We start from the raw sequence: 24,993 nt of genomic DNA on the forward strand, positions 1-24,993 counted from the left end.
GTGTAGCAGAGATGGTTAAGGTTGGCCACCAGGGCTTGGAAACTGCGGTGAGGCAGCCGTCGATGAGGGCAAACGTTAAGAATGAGGCCGTGGACCCTTCCGTTCAGAACGTCCGCAGGTGGAGTTCTTTTGTAAACAGTTGAAGCAGTTAGATTTTCTGTCAGCGCGCTCTTCCGGTCTAATGTGGTCTTGTCTCCGTCCAGCTGGAGGCCACGGAGCGCGATGGGGAGAGGGAGGAGCCGTGGGCCCACAGGGAGCCCGGGGCCAGCAACGGCCCTCGCAGCGGCGCCGAGGACGAGGAGGAGGACGAAGAGGAGCAGAACGAGGCCGGCCGTCCCAACGAGGTGAACGGGGGAGAGAAGGGCGCCCGGTGGCAGTGGGAGGTGGAGCAGCGCTCACGAGCCCGGCAGCCCGAGGAGGAGGACGAGGAGGAGGAGGAGGAGGAGGAAGAGGAGAACAATAACAGCGGCAGCCAGCACGGCGAGGAGGCTGAGGAGAGGACGGAGGGAGGGGGGAGGAGGAGGAGGAGGAGGAGCGGGGGGGGGGAGGAGAGGGACGACGGGGACGAGGAGGAGGAGGATGAGGAGGAGGAGGAGGAGGAGGATGATGAGGAGATGGACCAGGAAAGCGATGACTTTGAGCAATCGGAGGAGGAGGACAGGGGGGAGGAGGAGGAGGGGGGGGAGATGCACTTGTCCTCGCACAGAGGTGTGTCTGTCCCCAACAACAACCTGGATACGTCTGCAGGTTGCCCACACCAAAGCTCACCCAACAAGAAAAAGGTAAGAACTTGGTCCACCCATGTCGAACTTGCAGTACTGGGTGATTTTAAACTTGTCAATGTCGACTCGTGTAAAAACTGTGAGGAGGACAACGCCTCTCCTAGTCACACATCACACTCTATCTGAAACAAGCCAACCAAGCAGTGAGAAAACTTCCCTCAGAGAAAGTGCTGCTTGCTGGTGAAACTGGCTGATTGTAAACCAATAGCTCCCTCTTCTGGTCACAAGGCTCCGAAGCGCTGGCTTCACCCCTGTCCCCATGCGTTGGGTTTTGCCATGTGTCATTTGCATAATACTGGCTACATGGTAACATGTAAATGATTGGAGCACAAGAGCCTCTTATGGGTCCTCTGGAAAACCTTGTAACTATGTACAGTATCCTATTATAACTCTGAGTGTACGTTTAAGTGGCGAGTGACGCCTCGTTTTCCGTGGCAACCCCATCCACTCTTCTGGGAGTCGACGATCCCCTTGTGTGCTATTCAACACAATGGCTGTGTAGCCTCATCGTAGGTCTGGTAGAAGGCTGATGACTTCAGCAGTCATCCGCTTCCACGTTCGGGCTTCAAATGGAGTTCTCGAGTGTCTCGTGTTCATGACAACTGATGAAAGACGTGTCTTTCTCTGTCCTCAAGACCAGCTGGGTCTGGGAAGGGGTCCCCTTAACCTGATACAGTGTCTAAACTCTACCCAAGACATGGGTTCCAGTTATTGCTGGAGCACATGCGTAGCGTTGGCATAGGAAAATCCATTTGTCTCTCTATTTTAATGGCTGGTGAGAGCAGTTGAGCATTTTCATCTGAGTCAGTCAGATGAAAGTCGGTCTCTTTACTGAAGGTGGTGCGCTGGGGTCATGGGGAGTGTTTTTAAAGATTTCAATTTTGGGGGGGAGGTGGGGGACTCTAGGCTTTGTTTTATGACGGAACAGTTTGAGAGAGAGAGAGAGAGGGGAAGACGTACAGGAAGTGGCTTCAGCTGGCCTGTGTTATATCCCTCATGGTACGCGACTAGCCTACCCCCAGTGAGCCCAGGCTTGTGTGTGTTGTGAGGTTCCAGTGTGTGTTTGATTGAGCGTGCCTGAACACCTCTCCCTGTCAGGGCTGTGCGGGTTTGATTGAGCATGCCTGAACACCGCTCCATGTCGGGGCTGTGTGTGTTTGATTGAGCGTGCCTGAACACCGCTCCATGTCAGGGCTGTGCGTGTTTGATTGAGCGTGCCTGAACACCTCTCCCTGTCAGGGCTGTGCGTGTTTGATTGAGCGTGCCTGAACACCTCTCTCTGTCAGGGCTGTGTGTGTTTGATTGAGCGTGCCTGAACACCTCTCTCTGTCAGGGCTGTGTGTGTTTGATTGAGCGGGCCTGAACACCTCTCTCTGTCAGGGCTGTGTGTGTTTGATTGAGCGGGCCTGAACACCTCTCTCTGTCAGGGCTGTGTGTGTTTGATTGAGCGTGCCTGAACACCTCTCTCTGTCAGGGCTGTGTGTGTTTGATTGAGCATGCCTGAACACCTCTCTCTGTCAGGGCTGTGTGTGTTTGATTGAGCGGGCCGTGTTGATCTGGCTGCCCCCGGAGCGTCTGTTTAATGAGGCCAGAGGATCCAGACGACAGGAAAGGGACAAGGCCTCGACCCTGCTAGATTTGAGCTGGCGTGGCCCCCGGTTTAGAACGCTGTGAAGGAACAGATATAAATACACACCTTGTGGCACTATCTCTAGCTCTGTCTCTTTCAATCACACGCACACACACACACACTTAGAGTTCCCAGTGGACCACTTTACAAAGACGAATTTAAGACGCACACAGAGAAAGAAATGTCGACCTTAACCATGGCCATGTGACATTTATCCTACCAAACAGCCCCGGCCTCCAATTAGACTGGGGCCTAGAGCAGGCCAGGCTCTGTCGTGCCATGCTGAGGCCTCCAATCCCCCCCGCAGACAGCCCAGGAATGTGTCTTTTGTGCTGAGCCGTGTGGCTTCCCCTTTCGCATGTGTCGGGGTGGGGGGGTGGGGGCACCGGCTCAGCCTCTGCCGTGGAAATGTGCCACTTGTTATTTTGCCTCCTCGAATTCCTCGCTCAGTCTGTGTCTCTCTCTCCCTTTTTCTCTGGATGTCTCTCTCTCTCTCTTTGGCTGCCTCGCTGTCTTCCTCTCGCTGTCTCCGTGTCTCCCTCTGTCTCCCTTTTTCTTTCCCTGCGAGACGGCGAAGGCTGCTAACCCGGAAAAGTCCCACTGAAACGGGGCAGACGAGAGAGAGAAAGAGAGGGGGCTAGAGAGGGTAAAGTTAGAGACCGTTCGGTCTAGGAGGGCGGGCGAGCGAGCCACAGCTCATTCTTCTGTGCGGCCGTGACACGCACTCGTCAACAGCAGCCAAGTGCTTCTTTATCAGCCGTCGCTGACAGACCCTTTCTTGTAGACCTCGCTCCTTCGCCACGATCCAGCGATGGGAAACCGCACCATGAAGAAGGTGGCCCTGCTCCTGGTGAGTGTGCGTCTGGGAGACCTCGGGGCCCCCCCTCCGAACACAAGGGGGATCCGTGTGTTGCCGTGGAGATGTCGCATATCTGCGTTTGGCGATACACGCGCCACTTTGGTCTGTTGTTCTGTTTATGTGTGTTCTGGATTCTTTTTGAACGCGTCAAGCGTGGGGAGTGTGTCGGTTTGTGTCGGTTGACATGCAGAAAGGAGGATGCTGTGGGTGAAACTTCTGTCTAAAGCGCTTTGGGCTTTGACACAATGGAATGGTGCGTGTGGGTGGGAGGCTGTTTGTGTGGCGTTTCCTATGCTTGGGAGCTTGTTGATTCGGTGAATGTGAGCTTGTTGATTCGGTGAATGTGAGCTTGTTGATTCGGTGAATGTGAGCTTGTTGATTCGGTGAATGTGTGACTTTGACGAAGCTCGTTCAGGTGGGTCTGACGTGTCCCTGAGGCCGGCGAGTAGCATCCATAACCCTGGACACCAAAGCACAGTCATAGACCCTAGTCATAATAGATGTGTTTGGAATTGTTCAAAAGACGTCAAATGTTTTCCCTTTCAAGTTATTTGATCTAACCCCACCCCCCCTCCCACACACACACACTTATAAATTGAGGAGAAAGTTGGGAAGTGTAGCTTTAGGATGTAGAATGCACCAGAAGGTGAGAATCCGTCGGACAGTGTCGACCAAAGCGATTTTAAAAACCTGCCGAGGGCTGGCTTCCCTGCTTCCTCCGGTGGAATGTGTCAGTATGTTGGCCCCTCCCCCTCACTGCAGGTCAGGGGGACAGGTGGCTTCACTCTTTCACTGTTTCTCCGTAACAGCAGTTTGCATGTCCTATGCAGGAGGGGAATGTCCCTGTACTTGCTGCAAGTCGCTCTGGATAAGAGCGTCTGCTAAATGACTACATGTAAACCCTTGATTAGTCCCTCTTTGGCTCCTCTCATCACCCAGCAGGATCCCCCCAGCGCTCTGCGACAGACAGACTGACAGTGTCTCGCGCTCTGCCTACGTTTTGTGTTTGATTTGTGTTTGTTCGTGCACATTTGTGTGCGGGTGTCGTAGCCTCGCACGCCACACGGCATTGTTCAGATCCATTTTAAACCTGGCTCCCGTCCAAACAATGCCCCCCGGCCATCAAAGCCAAGGCCCTTCCGGCTGTCGAACGCCTCACTGCCGGGGCTGGTTGGATACTTTACTGTATATAGGCTTTGTAAACTCCTGTCTCCCAGACCTGGCGTCAGCACAGTCTGGATGCACACGGGGGCAAACAGGAAGACGCGCGTAGCTGTGACATGGAGGAGGAGGAGGAAATGGGCACTACTTCCCCGCTTATCGAACCATCAGAAGAAGTCTAGCTGAGAATGTCATTTCAACTGATCCTTAATCCAGCGTGGAGAGTCGTGGGGGGGGGGGGGTAAACGATTTTGCAATTAACAAGCACCGTCACGCCAATCTCCTGTCAGGATCTGGGATATCGTGGCTCTGATGCAGTGAGTCACAACACGAATGTCCTCAAATGGGATTTGGGAGCTTGCTTAAGATCCCTCCGTAAACACTTTCGCTTTGTATCGCCCCACTTTTCAGAGCCCCATTAAAAGCGACGGAGGGTAAACAATTTGAATAATTAAGCACATTGCGTAAGAACGCCCCCAGGATATCCACAAGTGTAGCAACATTTGTTTACTAACAGTCTCTCTTTAATTACTTCAAACTAATGAGCCTTTGCTTTTTTTAAAGAAGATTGCTTTTCTACTTTATATTGTTTTTGTTTTCTGTTTGCGATTTGAGTTGTGTACGCTGCGTACACTGGACTTAACACTTGTTTACTGCAGCACAGCATAATTAATTTCAAATGTTTTGGAATTCTAAATGGCTGGCAATGGAATTCCGATCAGACCCCCACCCCCCTAAAAAAAGAAAGGAAAAACTTTAAAATTTCTCCTGAAGTGAAGTTTCTGTAGATATCCAAGCTTTTCATCCGTAGATCCCAGACACACAGACACACACAGCCTGTAGGACAGTTCCTCTTCTCCAGTCTTTACTTGGTGAATAAAAGCAGAAGTCCATGCTACTGTGACACTGTGTGTCTGCAGGACCTTGATAAAGCCACGTGGAGGACAGATAGCAGCCATGACAAGCCTGAGCGCACACACAGAGACACACGCACACACACACACACACACACACACACACACACAGAGACGCACACACACACAGAGACGCACACACACACAGAGACACACACACACACACACACACACAGAGACACACACACACTCTGATAGAGCATGCAGGATCCATGGAGCTAGGATGTCCGACATGGAGAGACAGGACATGGAGAGGAGCTGGATACTCCCCGGGATGGGAAGTGTTAAACAGAGCTTATGTGCTGCCTGGCTTTGCAGCTCTACTGTTCAGTCCAACAGAAGTGACACTTGTCTATTTGTAAATCAGTGGAGGAAGCCTGTTCCAATGAGAGTCTCCCTGTGGCTTCACCACACACTGTGAAGGTGTGGGTGGATCTGCAGGTACTCACCACAACCCACAATAGTCTGTTTCCTCAAAGATAAAGGAAAACAACCTCCTACATTTTGAAAAGCAGCTCTTTATGGATAGAAATAGTTTAAGCGCTAAGTGGCTTAAAAAGCACTGATAGCACAAAGCATCCTGGAGAAGATTTTCTATGTTTCAGTAGAAATCAAACTGTTGCCGTACCGACTAATATCCTTGTTGACAGAGATTCTCGTTTCCTTTTCAAACTCTTCTTGCGGTTCGAAAGTAAATCTACAGCTACATTGTCCATCAGCACCGTGCAGCACCTTCAGAGGAAACGTTTCATTAACCCCGGGGGGGGGAAAGGGAGGCCAGCCCTGAGCTTCTACCCTGTACGCAGCCTGGTCCTCCATCTTCTCCTTCTCATCTGGTAGCAGAAGACCTTGGAGCAGCTACATCACAGTAAAAGGCCTATCTGAATATTTCATGGCAGCCTAATTAAGAATGCCCTTTTTTGCAATCCGCCGAGCTCGTCTCCTGAGTCAGGCTCCGTGGCTTCAAGGCTTTGCCGGGCTGTTGTTCCTCACTGATCTTCAGCTAGCTTGGGAGCACGTTCTTCTTCTCGGTTGGTGTTTAATATGTAGGTCGGTCTTTGAAAAGCTCAGAGACCGGTGTTGATTCTGTCTTGGTTTTTGCGGCGGGTATTCTGCGTTAACGTCTTCATGTGTCTCAGACGAAGTCAAACGAGTGTCTTAATTGGAGGGAGGACACATACTGGGAGGACAGACAAATCAAATGAAGCAATACTCAAACACCCCAACCTCTTTAACAATTATTCAACTCAAAAGAAATGTCGACACAAATGTACATTCATTTAGCAAAGGCTTTTGTCCAGAGATGTACACATATAGTATGATACTTATGACAACTTCTGCACTTACTATATAGAGTTAAGTGCAGGAGATAAAGAAGGAGGTGAATACCAATCCCCGGTGCGAGTCAAATCAGCTGCACCTCCAGTGCCTCAGGGCCTTACCGCCTGTCTCAAGGAATGTCAGCCTGTTCAACCAGGCCTCCCAAGAATGGCTGGAGAAACGACTGAGGCATTTTCACTCTGACCTCTTAATTCAGCTGAACGCATATAATTGCCTTCGACATGAGGAGGGTCGTGAAAAGTAAGTCTGGTTACAATTAACTCGCCCAGAAATTGTATTAGAACATGTTTTAGTCTGTTCTGTACTGTAGAGTAACAACAATGTATTTAATTTCCTCAAGAAGGAAATTAAACAGATTATTATAAAAATGCCAAATAATTCTTTTTTTTTTTTGTGTGTGTGTGTGGGGGGGGGGTTCCGATTTGTCCTGTTGGTCTTTCCCTCAAGGATTCAACCAAGCACACAGCCTTGAGAGCATTTTCGCTACTCCTATTTTGTGCCTAATAGACTGCTAGTAGTGGCACTGGCCCTAGGTGGCAGTCTCATGCTTCTCCAGGAAAAGGCATAGTCAAGGTGGTTCAGAAGTAGGTAGTGAAGGTGGTTTCTTTTTTTCTCTCAGTAAGGGAAGGTGTTGGTATAGGCCTACCTTATACAAGCTTCTTCATAGGAATTCAAGTGGGAGTATTGTTTAGCAGTCCTGTCAGAACACCATTTCCCTGCAACAGCACTCCAAAGAATCAGTTAAACCAAACACATGGCAGATGGTGCTCTTTTCTGTCATTGTTTTTTCCTCCTCCTCTCTTTCTCTCTCTCTCTTTCTCTCTCTCTCTCTCTTTCTCTCTCTTTCTCTCTCTTTATCTCTATCTCTCTCTCTCTCTCTCTCTCTCTCTCTCTGTTTGTTCTTTCTCTTCTGCACAGACATCTCTTCTCTTCCCAGCTTCCCTCCCTCCTTCACTACTTCCCCTCCTCCACCCTCATTCTCTGTCATCCTCCTCTTTCACTTGTCCTAGTTCTGTCCTCCTCCCACTGGGTTGCCAGGTAACGGGGACGACCCAGTCTGAACGGGGGGCGGCAGGTAGGTAGGGAGGGAGAGAGAGAGAGAGGGGGGGGGAGAGAGAGAGGGGGGGGGGGGAGGGAGAGAGGGAGGGGGAGAGAGGGGGGAGGGACAGGGGGAGGGAGGGGGGAGGGAGGGAGGGGGGAGGGAGAGGGGGAGGGAGACGGAGGGAGAGGGGGATGCATATCACTAATACATTACACATCCATCACACAGCCCTGTCACAGGCATTGAGTGATGGGCAACCCCCCCCCCCCCCCCTCCCCCCCCTCCACACCGATGTGTGTGTGTGTGACGTGTGGCCTTGCAAGCAGCTGCAGGCGAAGTCTGCCCGATAGTAGCGGTGACACAGTGACAGCACCATGACTGTGTCAGTTAGTGTTACAGTTGCTTTCTCCATTTGTTCTGCTCAACCTGGACAAACACTCGCCTCACGGCCATCCCTGCCTCCAATCTCCCATGAATGTTCAAATGTATCTTGCCTCCCCCCCCCCCCCCCCCCCCCCCCTTCTGTCTTTCTTTTTCTTACATTTTATTTCGCTGTCTCTCTTTCTTCTTCTTCTCTCATTCTCCCTTCCTGCTGTGTGTGTCTGTGTGGCGCCAACCACCTAATTACATTACAGCTGGCTGGAAACGGCCTCCATTTTGTGCTGCCGCTCGGAGACAGGTGGGGGGGGAGCGCGGTAGAGCCCCCGGTGAGGGCTTCACTCCCTGTGACCTTGGGGAAGCCATTACAGTCTGTCACCCTGCCTCTGTCGGCCTCTGCCATCTTCTCCCTGACAGCTTTATTGGCCAAAAGCTGGAGGAATGAAAGAACTGCAGCCGGGGCAGTGTTGGACTGTGTGTGTGTGTGTGCGTGCATTTCTAACGCCTCCTATAGTTGTTCAGGACATGATATGCCAGTATGTACGCATCGTGCATACAGTGACCTTTCGTTTTCACAATTGGCTCGATGTACTTTAATACCAGGGCGCTAAGTGTGGTGTATACAATCTGCTCGAGAGAGACAACATATGTTTTTCTTGCATATGTCGATTCTATTTAGACGCTGGGAAAGGACTCTAAAGAGTAGAGTTTGCAGCAGATTTTGCTGTAAAGTTACGACGCCCTCACAAGCTTACGCCGACAAAACTCCAGACTCGACGTCTCAACCCCGCAGGATTTCCGTCCGTCCTCCCGGCCTCCCACCCACTTTGAAATGAAATCAGTGACTTCAGCCCTGTCGTAGCCGTGTCGAACCCCCCCACACACCGTCGCTCCAGAGGATACTAGCAAGGCGGAGATGACGCAAAGGTCAATGCCGGAGCGCTCCGTCTGCCCACGCAAGGCAATCAGCCTGCTATTTAGCTCACCACCACCCAGTCTCACTGCTGACAAAACACAGCTTCAGTTCCCATGATGGAAGCCTGGACACTGAGAAGGAGGAGGAGGATGATGATGATGATGATGTCCTTCTCTAATCCAGAGCCAGCCTTTTGAAATGTTGCAATGTATTGAGAATATATAGGGATACTGTGAGTTATGTATGTGACGCCCTGCTGCTGCTGTGGGGGTATGATTGGCCATGGCAACAGGTTACCATAACAACCATGCCTGCCGACGGCCATGTAGTAGTCTGTAGTTGACAGCCGGTATTCTCTGTGCTTTCTCTCTTGCTTTCGCTCAGCAACCTTTATCATTCTCCTTGTCTATCATCTGTCTCCCCCGCCAAGTCTTCTTCCTGGCAACTGTTGCAAAGCGAGAGAACGCCGTAATAGTACTCCTCAAACTGCATAAATACTCCCTGACACTATGTATCATTTACCAAGATATATTCACAGCAAGCACTGCAAAATAATGGGGAGGTGTTGCAGTTTCAGAAGTCACCACTAGAGGGAGGCAATGGAATGACACACATAGTCAATGGCCCAGAGGTTGTCGCCAACTGGACTGCTGCAGCTGTGTGGTTTCAGGGTAGCATCTCAGGCTTGGCTCACTAATCAGCCTCTAAGCCCTTACTGGCCTCACCCAGTAGTAACTTAGCGTGCGTGCGTGTGTGTGTGTTCACACACAGGGAGTTAAGACATGGAGCCACACTGGTGGAAAATGCAGTAAAGGCTGGGAGGAGCTGGATATGATGAGGACAAGGCCATAAAAAGCTTTCAACTTTTATGTCAACTTCGATTTGCCGATTTAGAAAATGGGCTAAATGAAAAGGAACATCAAGTCTTACCTCACTGAAAAGGACATTCAACTGACTCCAAACACACCTCATCCCATCTCAAACCCCTTCTAGCGCTGCCAGCTCCAGGCAGTCTAAACAAGGTTGCGCAGTAGCAGGGAGTGAAGCCAAAAAAAAACGAGGGTTTGCTGACTAGCCGAGATAAACATTTGGCACGCGCACCGACACCTACGTCTATGCAAATTGACATCGGGGATTTCCGTGTCTTTTTGGGGGAGCAGCGCTTTCCATGGATCCTCACCTCATCCCTCTGCCCCCCCTCCCCCCTCCCCCCTCCCAGCCCGGCTCCTCAGCTTTATGACACACTCGCCAGGATTACGTTGGAATGGCTCCATCTGCCATTGTCTGTCGGGGAACGCTCTCCGGTTTATCGAGGCAGCATTAGGGTAATTATAAGGCCCCCGGAGCCACCAAGCTTTTATTTTGGAGGCTGTCGCGTCAAGTGCAGGGCCAGAGGGGGAGGCTGCATTTTCTTTTAGCCCTGAAATCCAAACTTTCTATTGTTGGCAGTTTGGTTGGTTTATTTTTGATGAGAGTGTTGGGGGGGGGGGGGGGGGTACTGGGTACTGAGCCAACTCTCTCCCTGAAGAACTCAATTTTGGCGTATGTTTCTCTAAACAGCCCCTCGACATGAAATATGAATGGCCTCACAATTGTAATGACCTTCAGCTAGTTATTATTTTCTCAAAGGAGCATTGTGCACTGAGGAGAGTATTGTACGCCTGTCCAGTGAAGGAAGGTCTTTTCATGTTGCGAGAGAGAGAGGGTAGGATGTTTTTATTGATACACTGCAAGTTTCACTCCATTGACAGGGTTCTGCTACAGAAAAGGAGTAAATCCCTGCCCTGGCAATTATCCAGTTGATTTAGTGTAGCCTACTTGGTTTACACACACACACACACACACATCTTTACGCTGTGTTGAGGCTTGCTTCTGTAACATTTTTGGATTCTGAATGATACAATTCGTGAAAACATGCTCTGGCCCTCTCTTGGTCCGTGCTGAATGTCTTGTTGAAATACAGAACCAAACTTTGGAATAGGGTTCTCTTTGTCATACTGCATGCAGAACAGGCTATAAGGAAGCACCCGTCTCCCATAAAAGCAAGATGCCAGCTTGTGTTGATTCTAAGCTGAGATGCGCACGCACACACACACACACGGTTGAGCCCCACACGGCTCCCAGCTGAAGGCTGCCACGTCAGTGGTGGACCGAGGGCGCTCATTCATCAAGTGTGTGCCTGTCTGCCTCGCAATGAACAGAGCACTAGGGCTAATCACTCACGGCAGGAAGGGAGGTGTGTGAAGGCGAGCGTTATAATAAACAGTGAGGGGGGATGTCTGTGTGTGGTCCAGTCTTGGGCCAGGCCCTCCACCACCACCACCACCACCAGGGATCCAGTCCCAGTAGAAGCCCGGAGGAAAAAACCAAATGTGTTCGGGTGCCAAGATCATTTTTCTGATAAAGGTCTGTGTTACTGTGTTGTTAGGGTTGGGTGGACTCTCTCTGCAGGGAAAATAAGCAGAATGTTCTCTTTAGTCCAAGATTAGGTTTATAGATCAGGGTTTGGCAGTTACATTTAGACAGAAGGGTCAAATAATAAGCAACAAAGTCCATATAACAAAAATCCAATTACAGCAGTACATGCCCTGTAAATGTGTCTATTTTTAAATTAGATCCCACCATGGCTGTTTTTCTTGATTAAATTGTTTGACACCAGATGAACTTGCTGACTTGTTCTAATCAAGCACACACAACCCTCATTCAAGATGTGAAACCTGTGAAAGATTGGCACGGTGCCCGTTAATTACGTTTCTAAAAATCCCCATCTTTAGAAATTCAACTCGGGTAGACTGAATCAAAGTTACCAATGCCAACATTAAGGGGTATATATTTGAAAGAATTGGTTGAAACCAGACGAGACTGCTGCCTAGTCCTAATGAAGCACACCTGACCCTCATCCAGATTACAAATTGCCATCGCAGGCCGACAACATACCAACTTCAAAATGATACCAGTTTTACCACAGTACCTCAATTATCAATACTTTTTTCCTGATCTGTCACACTGGGCCTTCTGGCGCCCCAAGTTTACTGTGAAACAATGCTCTCATTAAGACTTTCCACAAACAAGACTGACAATTATAAAGCAGAAGGCTTTGGTGTACATTCCTCATGTCCGGAGGTTACATCCCTGGCTTACATCTGACTGACATTCCTGTCAATTACAGTGGCTTGATCATGTTAAAAATAAGCAATGTCACAGCAATCAGTCTATAGCATATAGTTTGTAAATGTGAGATTAGCCTAAAGGTTGGTGCATTGGGTTGGATTGTCACAAGGTTATTTAAGTCTTATTTGGTAAGTACGGTAAAAAATTCACGAGTATTCAAAGGGATAATTAATTAATGAATTTGATAGGCATCTACTCAGAATTTAGGTATTATTATTATCACTCCTTATTTGTTAGATTTAAACCCGACCAGGAAAATCTACTGCGTTTGGTCAATGCATGCTTTATCTGCCAGTCTCGCGTCCGGTGTCAATGCATGCTTTATCTGCCAAGCTTTATCTGCCAGTCTCACGTCCAGTGTCAAGACCTATTTTGCAGTGTTAGCTTGCAGTCCAGTCTAACAAAACAACAAAGCGAGTTCATTTAGATGTCAGAATCAAAGTCAAATCCCTTCTCTTGGCTTTTGAATTATTCAGAAGAGTGCAAACTCCACAGGCAAAAAAAAATAAAATTAGGGCCCTTTGTTTCATGAGGACCAGGACTTTTGTTTTCTAGTAAATGTTTAATGATCAGGAAAGGGCAGCAATGGGGGCTTCTTTGCGTTCTTGGCTGTCAGGCAGAAGAAAAGTAACTCGGTGAGATGTGAAGAAGTGCTTTTCTCTTTTTCTTATCTTCCACTGATGTTGATTCTCCCGAATCAAGTCGAGATGTGGAATGTGCAGAAAACTTGCATTCTGACTCCTCAGGCAGTGTATCAATATGTGACCGTTGGATGGTATTGTGTTCAGAAGCCTCATTGGCAGTAGAGTACACAGATGGTACACAGTAACACTATCACCCCACACAGCTAGCACATAGCGTATACAGTAGAACACAGAGCACTCTGTTCCACCACAGAGCCCACAGGAAGCAGACGCTTCATCTCCACACGTCCCTCTAAAAGAGATATTCATCCATCCTAACACCAAGTCACATTAATCCTTGTTGAAGTGATCATGTCACGCATTCCAACACTTGTCGACTGTGTGATCGGCTTCCGGAAATATCCACCAGCATACACAGGGTTATTGGGATGCCATTACAGCTTGGACACATGGGAGAGCCATGGGAAGAGTATTTTCACCTACTGTTTAACCCCCCCCCCTCCCCCCCCCTCTAAGCCTTCCTAGGACTGCCATACCATGACATGAACATGTATTTGTGTACAGAATAATCTCCTCGTACTTTGTGAGATGGGTCCCCGTTGAGGTATAAAGGTGTACGGTTGTCATGTGTTCAGCAGTGCTGTATGCACTGCTGAACTTTCCTCAGACATGAGGCTAAGGGGGTTGTTGATGACTAGGGAGTCAGTTGGCTGAGCTGTTTGGGAATTGTGTCCTCGGGCAAGGCACTTCACCCTACTTGCCTCGGGGGAATGTCCCTGTACTTACTGTAAGTCGCCCTGGATAAGAGCGTCTGCTAAATGACTAAATGTAAATGTAGTCCAGGTGGGTATGTCCAACAGCTGATTCCTCTGGTCACTTCAGAGGGGTCAGACAGGTTGCGTGGGGGTGGGGGTGGTTAAGGAAGCCCTACGGGTGAAATGTGCAGCGTCGGTGGACGAGCAGGACACATTCCATCCCCGCGAGGGGTGGGGGGGTTCGGAGTCGAGGGAGCAGATTTCACTGTGACTCACTGTGAAAGGTGGGGCATCCTCCCCACAGTCCCCGACACCAGCTGCTCCGACTGGCAGGGGTGCAGCAGTGACATCACACCCCGGGGGTATTTTAAAGAGGGTCGAATGCCGGTGGAGCGAGCTCAGTGTTCAGACGGGGAACGGTCAGTACTGGAGTGTCTGTGTCGGTGGTTCTCAAGTCCAGGGAGAAGGTTAAAGATTGCGTATGTTAGCACGACAGCACGGTTATCGAGTGAACAAACCAGGCCCTGGGATCCCCCTTCTAGGATATGATATTTTAGCCAACTGTCAACATCGCAATGCTGCGGCATTGCCCTATCCCTCGATTTGCGTCTGCTGGAACCCGCGGGAAGATGCCTAAAGCTTCTTCCGGGAAAGAGAAGGCTCCCCAGGCCCCGCTGGAGAGCAAGGGTCGGGACCTGGCAGACACCAAGGAGGTGGCTAAAGAGCCTGTGCCCACCCAGAAAGTACTGAAGATCTTTAGCATCAACATCATTGCACAGGGGCTGCCATTCTGCCGCAGACAGGTGAGTGAGTGACGCTCTCTCCGGGCTGCAGGACGCCATACAATCTCGCTTGTCACCCCGTCTTGAAATGTCAAGGGTCAAGGATCTGCACTTTGCTTACGTGTGGGGCTGCGCCTTCCAAATAAATGTGTGCGTGCTATTTCAGCTGGAATAGTATTTTGCTGTCAGGAAGACTCCCATTCCCCATGCTGTTACTTGTACATGCACTTCCCTTGTTTTCTAAGGACTGTGCTCTTCTATTCTAGTTATTCATACCCCCTCCCATCTACACACATTCTGTATTTTTTTTTTTACATTTTTTTTTTTTTAGAGGAGGGATATTCAATGTTAACGTTCAACTCTTAATGTAAACATTATTCACTTGGTTTCAAACCCTGTGTTACTGTAGAGCAGTGGTCTGATACACAAGCCTGTTTTCATAAGAACGAGTAGAAGACTGTACATGGGCCTCCTTGTCACAATCTACCGTCCTCCTTTTGAATTCTGAAATTTTGTCCTTGATGAAAAAGTGCAGTGACAGTGTCGGTTTTAGCTTGTCCTGAATTAACTGTTTGCTGGAGTATTAATAATAGACTAGGCCTAATAGTTTTTACATTCACGTTAAGGAATTTGTGATTTACTTTTTAATCGCTAAAGTCTGTATTTTTTTTCTTTTTAATTATTGCAACACATCAGGTGCGTTTTTTAGAGAATGCCGTCATGTGCTCGTTCCAGCCACGCCCAGCGGCTAGAGGGACCCCAACGTGCTCCTTAAAAAGGCTGTTTGTGTTGTGGCTATTTTTAGGGAACATTTTCAACCAGGTCATTTAAAATGTATTGATCTGAGGAATTAATTGTGTCCTGGCTAAGTGACATATGCGTAGTTGAAGTAATAAATACAAGCGTCCGTTTTGAAGGGTTCATAGTTACTTTATTTATTTACAGAAACATGTTGCGTTACTTTAATACCTAATAATATGAACTCTCTGATACTGGGCATGCTACCGCATTACACAACAGGCCAGGCCGTAGAGCCACACATGGTATACAACGGCATAGGAACACATTGTCTAAGTCAGTTTCAGATTTTGTTTTGGCCATGATTTGTCATCTTTTTCAGACCATGCCCAAACGTGGTACATCTTGAAACAAAGTAGTGTATAGTGGGGAAAGTGTGTGTACACACAAGAGGCTGACCAAGGTTTGATAGCCATGTTGAGCTGAAATCATTTTTTACCGGAGCTCCTGTTAACCTTTTTATGGTTGTCCACGTATAAGGATGTAGACATTTTGCTCATTTTGTTCTTTGTAAAGAACAGGACTATTGGTAGTTTTTGCGTTCACTGCTTATCATTTCAATGTACATTTTGGCTGCATTATTTGTTTTTGACTTGCCAGGAGGCATAAAATTACATTTGACATCAGTTGGCTAGGTTTTTTGCAGGTCTTTGACATACTCTTCAATGTAGTTAATTAAAACGGTAATTCACAAACCAAACCTATTTGCTGCAGAATTAGATCGGTTGAACATAAAATGGCAGATTCTTTTTTTCTCACAAGATCCATATAAAAATAAAAATAAATCATGCTGCAGAAATACTTGGTTTTTCAAGAAAATTGCTGAAAAAAGCGTTCTTGGAAGCAGGAGGAAAGGAAGCCGGGGGAGCACGGTGAGGAAGGGAAGGAGGAGGAGAAAACAGCTCTGTCTCTTTCTCTCTCCCTCTCCGTCCGTCTCTCTCTCTCTCTGTGCTCTTGAAGATCAAAGCCTGCCGCTGGTTAAACCAGCCCTGAGACAAAGGGATCAGAATGGTAATTTAGTCTTCATTAGCACTGTTTATGCGTTAGCAGCAGGTTCAAAGGCCGAGCCGAAAGGGATCGAAAAAGGGGGTTGGAGAGAGGGGAGGATATCCGCCCAGACCTCCCCAGCTCCAGAGTGAAATGAAAGTTATTTCTCTGTGTGAGTCCATAACTTTCCAATGGGGCTTAGTGGCACCTCTCATCGCCAGGCCCTTGATAATCAAATAGGCTATGAACTTGGAAGCTTCAGATGAGGGTACTCCTGTTGCTCTACTGCTCAGAATGACTGGTTTAGTTTTCTGTCAATTTACATGGAGGATGACAAACTACGAAACCCTGTAAAAGGCTTTTCTTTTGAAGAGATTCTACCTAAGGATGTCATCTATGCAGTATGGCTTGACCTAGACAACCTGTGCTCTGTTCAGGGTACTTTATAAATGGGATGTAAACTGTGAATTCTCACAATGGCAAATATTTATTTTCATGGGAATCCACCAACTTCCTTAAGATACTTTTTTTTTTTAGGAAGGTTGCTCCCTTGTGAACCTCAGAATAGATTGTATTAGATTGTAATTCTCCAAATAATTCCACTGTAGCTCCTATACCAAATGAGTTTTAAGCAATGGTTCAAAATGGGCAACATTTTTGACATCACGTTGGGCATGTCAGACTTGGGACTCAAAGGGAGGATGAAATGGAGCACCCTTGGTACCAGGAACAGGAGTAAGAGGGTAAATCGTTGGTTAAGCCCTCATCTCTGGCAACCTCCTGGTAATTGGTTGGACTGAGTTGTAGGAAAAAAAATGGTGTTTAGGATTACGTTACGGTGGCCAGGCCCATTAAAATCCCAGACTGTCTGTAGCTGGGCCACCGTCATATCACAGTCCTTACACATTCGCTTCCCTTTACACTTTTCCCAACTGTGGAACACACAACACAAGCCCCCCCCCCCACACACACACACACACACACACAGTCTATCAGCAGTTAGCACACATTCCTGCAAGAGCAATGAAAAGACAAGGCCTTCTGTTAGTGTTGACACTAGCCCCCCCCCCCCCCCCCTCTTCCTTAAACTTTTTGCAGGATAAACAAGAAGGTAAACTAGGTCCTTCATGGCATTTCTTGAATGGGTCACCACACAGGCTTGGCTGTGGCTGCTGGCTCCAGTGAATGATGAATGAAATAGCTGAGATTTCTCAGGGTCTCAATAGGACGGCAGAACTTGAGTCCGCTCTGAGCTGCTGCTTCACAGGGGGTTGATTCCTCACAGTCTAAGAAGACTTCTGTGATTTTTGACATTCCATATGCCCTCAGATGTTTTAGCTAGACTAAAAACTAAAATAAAATAAAAGCTTCTAGAGTTCTTTTAATAAGGATTAACTTGCTAGAAGGCAAATGTGAGACAGATATCTACACCATGCTGTATCACACTGTGGGTGGAAATGTGACCCCCCCCCACCCCCTATTTGCAATCTCCTGATATAAATAGTCCGGATTTGAGTTTCAGATTAAAATGTGTCAAAGAGAAAGCTTGCTCTCCAGGCCTCGAACGGGCATCCAGCTGTTGCGGTAGATGGTTATCGAGCAAAGGACTTACACAGCAGTACACTTGAGAGGCGGTTCTGGTTTCCTCGCTCACCCAACGCTGCCATGCACACAGGGTAAGGGGATCTGGACCTGCTCATTAATGCCATGTCCCCCATCAACAACTATCAGCAGCACAGGGCCCAGGTCCTGCTGCTGATGCAGTCTGATGGTGTCGTCTTAAGATGGAACTCTCTAGAGTCTCTTGAGACAAACTCAAGCAAAGCAGTCCATGGCAGCTACATGGCAATACATATGCGCTTGATATATTGAATATTACAGTTTAGACTGTGTGCATTTTGTGTTAAAAGTCTGAAAAAATTTAGATTAGTTGCAACAAGAATATTAGATGTATTAGAAATAATAAGTCTTTAGGCCTTGTTTTGTTTAAAAGTTTAAGCATGTTTGTGACAGGCAGTGCAACTTTCCAGTTCTGGCTAATGAAGTTCCTTGAAGCAAAGAAGATTCACTGTCGTCGTATCTAGTCTGGTCACATTTCAAAAACAAACTTCTCACCTTACAAGCTCCTCCTCTATCCAATAGGTTAGGATAAAAGGTATATTACACTATTTTAAAAGTTTGATTTCACCTGGACTGCTATTCAAGACTGGATTTCAATCCCTTAATTTGGCTACTGTTTAGTTTAGTTTGACTGTGCTCCAACTCTCAGATGAGGGACTGCTGAATAATATCCCTGCGTTGCTTGTTCATAATAAGCGACATACTTCCTCCCCAAGTTTATGGAAACAGCGAAGGTCCAAAGTTGCTAGTGGCTAATGTACTCAAGCTCCAATCTCATATTCATGCCATTTCATGACTTAACAGGTCGAGAAAAGCCGTACCAGCCAGGAAAAATCAATTCACTGTCAGTGGACTTACTTAACCTAAATCCCACTTCTCCAACTTTCAATCTCTGCGGTGGATTATTTTTCAAATCCATCTTGGGGTAAACAAATCCCTCCCCCACAGCACCTGCCTGCCTGACTTGCCCGCCTGACTTGCCCGCCCATGCCATGCATTAAAGTGCCTGTGGAGGCAAACCAGATAAGCGGGTTTAGGCTGGAGGAGCAGCACCCTGTACTAATTTGGTGCTTTGCTGATGAACATATGAAATGGGACATAGTCATCCTTTGGGTCCGCTTCGTGCTACACGTTCAGCATCCTGAACGGCACAGACGAGCCGTCGCTGGGTCGGCAGGTGTGGATGGGATATTGCGGCCGACAGCCAATTGTCACCACAGAAATAGAGGTCCAGAAAGGACTTGTAGAAGTGCTTTGTAGATTGTGTTTCACATGCTGATGAAACAGGGCTGTAAGACACGCACATGATTTTATGCTACGATTCTTCAGTATCCCAACTTGCTCCTGCTGAGTTGATTGTGTGGTTCTCAACGCTGCCCCGACCTGATTCAAATGAATGGGTCGTTATCTAGTTATGCAGAAGCCTGTTAACGACCATTCATTTGAATCAGGTGTTTTGAAGCAGGGAAACATCTAAAACATGCAGGGCAGGGGGTCCCGAGGACCAGGATTGAGAAACCACTGGTATTTACTGAGTATTTAACAGTCCCAAACACTTCCTGCCGCAACACAGCATCATGCATGGACGATGTGGAGCATTCAGCTTTGAACGCTGGTTATTTAGTGTCGGTGGGCCTCCTCCACTCAAAGCATGCCCTTGTCTACAGGGTCAGCGGCTAGGCACTTAGACCTGTCGTATCTCTATTTCACCTCCCGCACAAGGTCACTCGAGATGAGTGCTATCTGAAAGCTTTATCTGCCTGCTCGCTCGGCAATGAATTTGTCAATTTTTGTGGAACCTAAATGGTAATGAACATGGCCGGCCTTGCACCTTGTTGCCAGACAAGGATTCCAGCCATCCACTTATCTCTCCACCTATTAATAACCCAACATTAGAAACGACTCCTCTCCCCATTGCATGTCCTAGCAGCTGATACTCCCAATGCAAACCCGGCAAGACACGGCATTCTGGGTAATATCATATATATCTGTACATATATGTAAAGATATCTTTAACATGTTGTTTTCTTTTCTTTTTTTTACATTTTCAATGTTTTACATTGTATAGTAGTGGATGGAATTATTTAGTTACTGTTGTACTTTTTATATATTTATATTAGCTCTTATAGGTTGCACCTTCCTTTGGTAGTAAATTCCTTGTTTATGCAAACTTGCTTGGCGAATAAAGCCGATTCTGATTCTGCCATCAATGGACATTCATGGCCAGTGCCTTTGAAACGATTCGACTGTGACCTCGTGCCACCTAACCTCCCATGTTTTTCCTCATATTTGTAATGACTAATCAAGCGTCTGCCAATCCCATGTCTGGGGGACAGCTGATGTGCCCCTTCCACCTTTCGGCCCCACTCAAACACCTCAACACCGAGTCCCGCTCCCCGCTGCAGGGAGAGCTGGGATCCCATTGCCCTTGGGCTCCAAATAACGCTGGGAGAGGAAGGCATCTGCCCCAAGCTATTCTGAGCTGTGAACCCATTCCGGGGTAGGGAAGGGATAGAGGTAGCCAGCCTGCCTGCCTGCTTGCCTGCCTGCCAGCTAGCCGCCCGCTCAACCTGTAACCCCTTTTCGATCCTACATTGAATTAACGAGGCTTCAGAGTGCAGACACAATGCAGTTGTTGGGGGGTTTTTAGTTGGTGGAACTTTGAATCATTATTTTCCTTACGTTTTGGTTGCTTTGTTTAATTGTGTTGCACGAATTCAATTACATTATATATAATATTTATGAACGATGGCAACATGCCGATTTTTCACGAATGCCAACCTCGCTCTCTCTCACAAGTCTTGACGCCAAAGCTCACCTCCTCTCTAATTACTGCATGTGTAGGCCGACGTGTAACCCTGCTATAGTGCGTGTGGTGCAGGGTGTGGACGGAGCATGCTCAGTGGCGCTCGGCCTCAGGGCCGGTCCACCTGCTCCAGGGGCTTGCTGAAGGCGCTGACATTTCCCACACTGCTTGGGGAGGCCTGGAGGACTCTCTCCACCCTCGGGAATGTGTCACAGCTCCGCGACAGCTCCACACTCCCCGCTGGGAAGGAACCACAACATGCGCTAACAAACACACACACACACACACACACACACACTGTGCCTATCAACTTTCCTCAGGTGTGTTCAAGGTCTTGTCTTCCCAGCAGTCATTCACCCCTGAAACTTAGAAGCAATCCTCAGCATTAAAAGAGAGCCTCAGGCCTAAAAAGCCATGATTGTCAGCTTATATTTTTCGTTTTTTTTTTTTTACCTCAGTATCGTGTTATTTGTTATCATTTTGCTGATGATGCAGTGACTGGGCTGCTCAGGAACTTTAAAAGTCTAGCTGTGTTAGCGCCAGCCACTCAAACCAGCTTCTGATCGAGTCTCGCTGAGCGTGTTTGTCAACAGACCTTTTGGACAGGGCTGTTATGACAGGTTGGGGATGTTTAGGTTGTGTGTTTCGTGGGGGTCTCCAAGCTGCCAGTCCGATAACGTAAAGCCAATAAGCTGCCACATAACTCTGTTACCCCCTGAAAATAACTGTTTATTTATAAACCTGCCCGTTTCCAAGTTACTAGCGCAATACCTTCCTCACACACACCACATCATTAGCATGTTTTATTTTTGGAGGGGGGGGGGGAGCATGGGGTAGGGTGCATCATCAACTATTGATCAGTTCTTTTCTTGCATGTTTGGCTTCAAAATGAAAGTTGCTATTTTTAAGATATTTTTTGTTGTGCTAACGGCTCCTACACAACCATAGTTCCCCACACACCATAACCTCCCTCTCTCTCCCTTTGTGCTCCGGGCTGGAATCCCACTCTGGAAATGTGAGCTGCTCTAAATGCTATGGCTGCTCCCCCCTTTCCCCTGCTGCCTCTCTCCCTTCACAGACCTGGAAGCTCTGCGCTCTGCGCCCTGCGCTCTGCCCTGCCAACCGCGTCTTAATTGGCTCCTCAGTGGCACAGGCAGGGTTAGCCACTGAACAGATAGCTGGCTGGCTCTAATGGACGTGGGCTGTCTGCATGGTTGTTTAATCTCTGCATAACTTCCCCCCCCCCCCCCCTGCCTGTGGCCTCTGTGTGTGGCCCCCCCTGGAGCTGCTGCGCCCTGGGGCCCCATGCCCTCTGACTGCTGGTAGCGGAGCAGGGGGAGATGGAGATGTGGCTGCGACTCAGGCCAGGGACTTTGGATGCAAGACATTGTAGCGGTCACAGTTTGCTGGCAGGCAGTGCCTGCTCTCCCACACACGTCCGTCAGCCATTCCACCCACCACTGTTTTAACTCGCTGCCAAGTGCAGCCATGCCCTGCATAATTACCAAGGTTGGTTGAACCGTGGAGGTTATTATCAAGAACAGAGGTAAAAGACAGTGTCTTGATTTATCATGGTGTGTACGTGCATATCATCGTTTTCGTGAGGGTGTTTTTTTTTTTTCTCCTTCAACTACAACTCATAGTCTACAGTATTGCCCTCAGTATTGCCACACACGATAACTGCTTTACCCTTCAGCTGTCTCGATGTAGAGTGTCTAATACAGTACCATGTTTGTCATGGACCCGCCCTGTCACCAGGCCTCGTGTGTTCATGTTCATCTCTGGCAAGCCACGCCCTTCCTCGCCGTGCCATTAACTATTGCTGTATCCCTCCCCCCGGTGTACAGTAGTACTATCCAACGGCACCTAACTTCGTCTTGGAACATTGGAGGGGGCATTCGAAAAGCACCGCCTTACTTCTCATGTCTCAACCACCGTTGAAACCTTAACCTTGGCTGTCCCTGGCATCCTGTCTGTAGACTCTGGGATGAGCTCAGACGTCAGAGACAAACAGCCATGTCGTTTTCCTTTTGGTGGTTACATGGCATTAAAAAAAGAAAAAAAAAGGTTTATTCCTATGAGGTAAATTAACCATTTCCAATACCCCTGTAGCACTGCAGGCAGAAATGTGTGCTGTAGATTATTTGGGGGAAGATACACTCTCCACATGGGCATAACCAGTACTCTTAAATGTAGGTCATTTTGAGGCTTTATGAGAGCACAAGGGGGCTTGAGCTGACCTAGTGCCTGGGAGAGTACATGCACGTCCACCTGTGAGTGTCTGGGTGTGAGCGTGCTCAGTGGGGTTGTAGTATCCCCCCTGGGTGTGAGCGTGCTCAGTGGGGTTGTAGTATCCCCCCTGGGTGTGAGCGTGCTCAGTGGGGTTGTAGTATCCCCCCCCCCATAGGTGAGCCATAGTCCCTCTGAACAAAAACAAACCCCTTTCGGACCTAGCCAAAGGACTCGCTAACAAAGGCGATCCGTTTAACATGCCGTTTTGAAAAACGGCTGGGTGTACCGTTTGTCACACTCCATTCAGCTAATATCAGTGGAAGCGTTGACCGTTTGGGGGGCGGAGTCCCGGACGGCGTACGTCGGCGACACGTCCGTGTTTAGAAGACACGTGGACTCGCAGCGAGCCTCGTCACACTGTTGAGGAGCGTGTTCTACCATGTGTTGTACCATGTGCTGAGGTGGAACGCCGGCTATCCAGGCCTCAACTCCCCCCCCCCCCCCTCCCCCCTATTTATAAACCCGGAGCAGTTTATAAATGTCCTCCTAGGGGCCTGCCGTCCCCCTTCCCATCTGAGAGACCAAAAGACCTTCGTCATCGCCCCCGGCGAGGAAAAAAACACGTCACGGCCTGAAACTCCCATCTTCTTTGTCTCGCTAACAAATGCCGCAAACGTTGTCATTCCTTTGCCCGCCCACCTCAACTGGGTCTTCCAGCACGTCGCCAAGCTTGTTACCGAGGCTTTCCCTGTCCAATTAAGGCGGTTTCCCTGTGCCCCATTCTGACTTGGTGCTCTTAATTACATACAGCATCTGAGACTGGCAGACAGAGGGGGGGGGGGGGGGTACGTTACGTTTTCAGTGTAGCAGTGCTAGCATTAATACACAAGCAGTGACTTGCTTCACTCGTCTATTTTTAGTGTGGTTTCTTTTGTCTTCTTGATTTTCTGGTCTGCCCCCTCAGGCTTTGTGCATAGGGATACAGGGATGCTCTGTCCCAGCCACTCTGAGAGACTGCATCAGGATATACCACGGCTCATGTCATTCTAGACACACTGTCCTTTTAACGGCTCTTTTTACAGTTTACATACCTGTGCTTACTTACCTTAATCACTGGTTATTGACCTTTGACCTTTAGTGTCCGTTGCAAAGTTTCATGTGAACATGTGTTGGCTGTGAACTAGTGTTCTGGGCGATACCTCAGGCTAACACAAGGTTCATTTGACCCTGCTACAGAGCATGGCCAGCCAGCACCAGACTATAGTCAGCCTTGGTTAGTTAATAATATTCAAGGCAGAACATTTGCTATGGCGAAAATGCCTTGAGCTTAAGTCCTACGTCATCTCTATATGCAAAGTGGGTAGACATCGAAAGGGCCATCAGTGTTCGTTCATTTTTGAATGTTTCAAACACGAGTTCTCCGGCCCTGACTAGTGCCCCGTCACCCTCATGAATCCAGGTTGGAACACTTCCAGTCTTCTTCCTATCCTTCACACTGACACCTCAACACCATGTTTTCCATGTTGGAAAAAGAAGGAATTCCCTCTGTTTATCAAAGCCCATTAACACTGGACTCGCTCCAGTGACTGGAAGTGTTCAAGGCTGTCCTCCAGCCAGGGTTTCAAGCAGGTCCCCCCCCGTTGTCAGATTGATGAGGCGGAAGCAGGAGTTCCGAGGCCCTGCCTCGCGTGGTGTTTACCAAGGAGAGACTCCTGGAAGATCTTCGTCAGAGGGATAAACACACGGGAGAGAGGAAGGAAGAGGACGTGTTCTTAATGGGACCCAGCTGGACCTCATCTCTCTCTCGCTCTGGTCTCTCTCACTCTGGCTGGCTCTCTGTGCTCTCTTTTGGTCTCTCCCTCTCTCCTGCCCTCTTTCGGTCTCTCCCGCCCTCACTAAGTCTACATTCAAAATTTGTTTTTGCCCTCTTGTCATGGACAGTGATAATCCATTCTCTGTACCAGTGACTTGCACTCTCTGAGTCAAGGGGCCCTTCCCTCCCTTTCATGTAGCCCTTGGAGAGCCTTACTCTGGCCTGAGGGAGTAATGCAATCATGACTCACATAACCGTGTGTGCTCATACACACTAACACAGCTTTACTGCACTGTCAATGCCCCAAGTAGACCGTACGAAAGGCGGCCTGTTTCACCATAAAGGAGATGAGAAGATACGAC

The 24,993-nt window shown here is 48.4% G+C and overlaps 1 protein-coding gene across 5 annotated transcripts in view; it reads left to right on the forward strand.

Annotated features, from left to right (window-relative positions):
- fbxw7 (F-box and WD repeat domain containing 7) overlaps positions 1-24,993 on the forward strand; it is a 113,738-nt gene that overhangs the window by 41,938 nt on the left and 46,807 nt on the right. For 4 of the 5 annotated variants that reach the window (XM_084686235.1, XM_084686234.1, XM_084686233.1 and 1 more), the window contains one exon: positions 204-782. In XM_084686235.1, the coding sequence (XP_084542361.1) occupies positions 204-782 (579 nt within the window). Of the gene's footprint in view, positions 1-203; positions 783-13,843; positions 14,397-24,993 lie in introns of those variants that run through there. The other variant, XM_084686236.1, reaches the window with a different exon arrangement.

This window comes from Hypomesus nipponensis, chromosome 22 (assembly GCF_054491055.1).
Source record: "Hypomesus nipponensis isolate SF chromosome 22, ASM5449105v1, whole genome shotgun sequence".
In the NCBI taxonomy this organism is placed as follows: domain Eukaryota; kingdom Metazoa; phylum Chordata; class Actinopteri; order Osmeriformes; family Osmeridae; genus Hypomesus; species Hypomesus nipponensis.